Source organism: Aplysia californica, unplaced genomic scaffold (assembly GCF_000002075.1).
Source record: "Aplysia californica isolate F4 #8 unplaced genomic scaffold, AplCal3.0 scaffold01224, whole genome shotgun sequence".
Classification (NCBI taxonomy): Eukaryota; Metazoa; Mollusca; class Gastropoda; order Aplysiida; family Aplysiidae; genus Aplysia; species Aplysia californica.
In genome coordinates, this window is record NW_004798494.1 from 115,561 (window position 1) to 116,988 (window position 1,428).

Sequence of the window (1,428 nt, forward strand, 5' to 3'; positions counted from 1 at the left end):
CCCCTTTATTTGCCTAGAAATTGAGCCGAACAATATGTGAGGCAGCGTGGTGGAATCAGGCTCTCGTCAAAATAATCAAAGTGAAGAAACTTGCATTTTTCCGCAGGTTTGTGAATTTTTATCAAATTTTTGTTTATCGGCTGCTCAACACCTTTTATGCCCATTAAAGAACTAATTTCTGTGTGGATTTTTCTGGAAAACGTTGATTAAATGCACATAAAATGTAAATTTTCAGTTACCACGGACTCTTAAGCTAAGGAAATAACTAATCTTTAGCGGTCATTTTTTCACTAATCTTACCTCGGAAAACAGATGATCCCCACCCCCTTCATTCGCAAATATTTCGGCTTGTATTCAATATAAATGGATATTTTTTTCACCCAAATAAAGACAAATAAATAAGCTTTAAGATGATACCAATACCTCTACAATCCCAAAAATTGACGACAGCCTGATTCCACCACGCTGCCTCACATATAATTCATTGTTAAACAGAATTACACCAGAGTACACAATCTAGGATTGAGATTCAAATCTATGGTCTACGTTGGCAAAAAAAACACTTCTGACGAAACTGTGCCTGGATACCTGGAGGGGTCATCTCTGACTCAGAGGTTGACGTGTAATGACCCTCCATCCTTCACAGTCGCGAGCTGCCGTAGCAGATTCTGCTATACCCAGGCCAGTCCATGTTTGTATGTTGTCCATCCAAATAAACTAGAACTATAGTATAAACGACCACATCTCGTCCGTTATTTACTTAATTTAATATGAAGACTTACTCCTGTTTCCTCCTCTTTTTCCTCTTCTCCTTCCGGATGTAGTTGAACTCGTCTGCTGAGGTGTTGGCGGTGTCGGAAGTGACGCGATCAATGGCGGTGCGGATTTCTGCTCGTATCTTGCCCACTGGGAGTCCAGGATTGGGGAGGGGAAAAGGGAAATTGGGGGATAGGGGGGGGGCATCAGAGACAAGTGGTCATATATTTCTTTTGGGGGGTTTTTTGTTTTGTTTTTTAGTAAAGCAAGGACAATAAATTTTAATGTTTTGACGAACTTATCTTTGAAATGTTTTGTATACCTTTCTGTCCTGCCCCCCCCTCTCTCTCTCTCTCTCTCTCTCTCTCTCTCAACTACTCACCCCGTGCGAAAAGAAAGCCAGCCAAGTCAGAAGTGAAGTGAACTGAAATCTAGATGGAGGAATGGCTCACCCACCGAACGCACACGTACATCTGTTGGTATCGATTTTTACCCCCCAAACCCCGCGCCACTTGCGCACAGCCAAAGGAAGGATTTCCCCCACGCTTTTTCAATATTTTTCTTTCGATTGGCTTGACAATGAGCGTCGATTTTAATAATTTGAAAAAACAACAACAAAAAAACAACAACAAAAAAAAACAAACAACCCAACAAACGTTATCGATAATGTTG

General features: G+C 41.1%; 1 protein-coding gene across 1 annotated transcript in view; it reads right to left on the reverse strand.

Moving 5' to 3' along the window:
- Nucleotides 1-1,428, reverse strand: part of LOC101856948 (canalicular multispecific organic anion transporter 1-like) — a 41,715-nt gene that overhangs the window by 13,587 nt on the left and 26,700 nt on the right. The window contains exon 9 of the mRNA XM_035973434.1: nucleotides 783-906. Within this exon, the coding sequence (XP_035829327.1) occupies nucleotides 783-906 (124 nt within the window). The remainder of the gene's footprint in view (nucleotides 1-782; nucleotides 907-1,428) is intronic.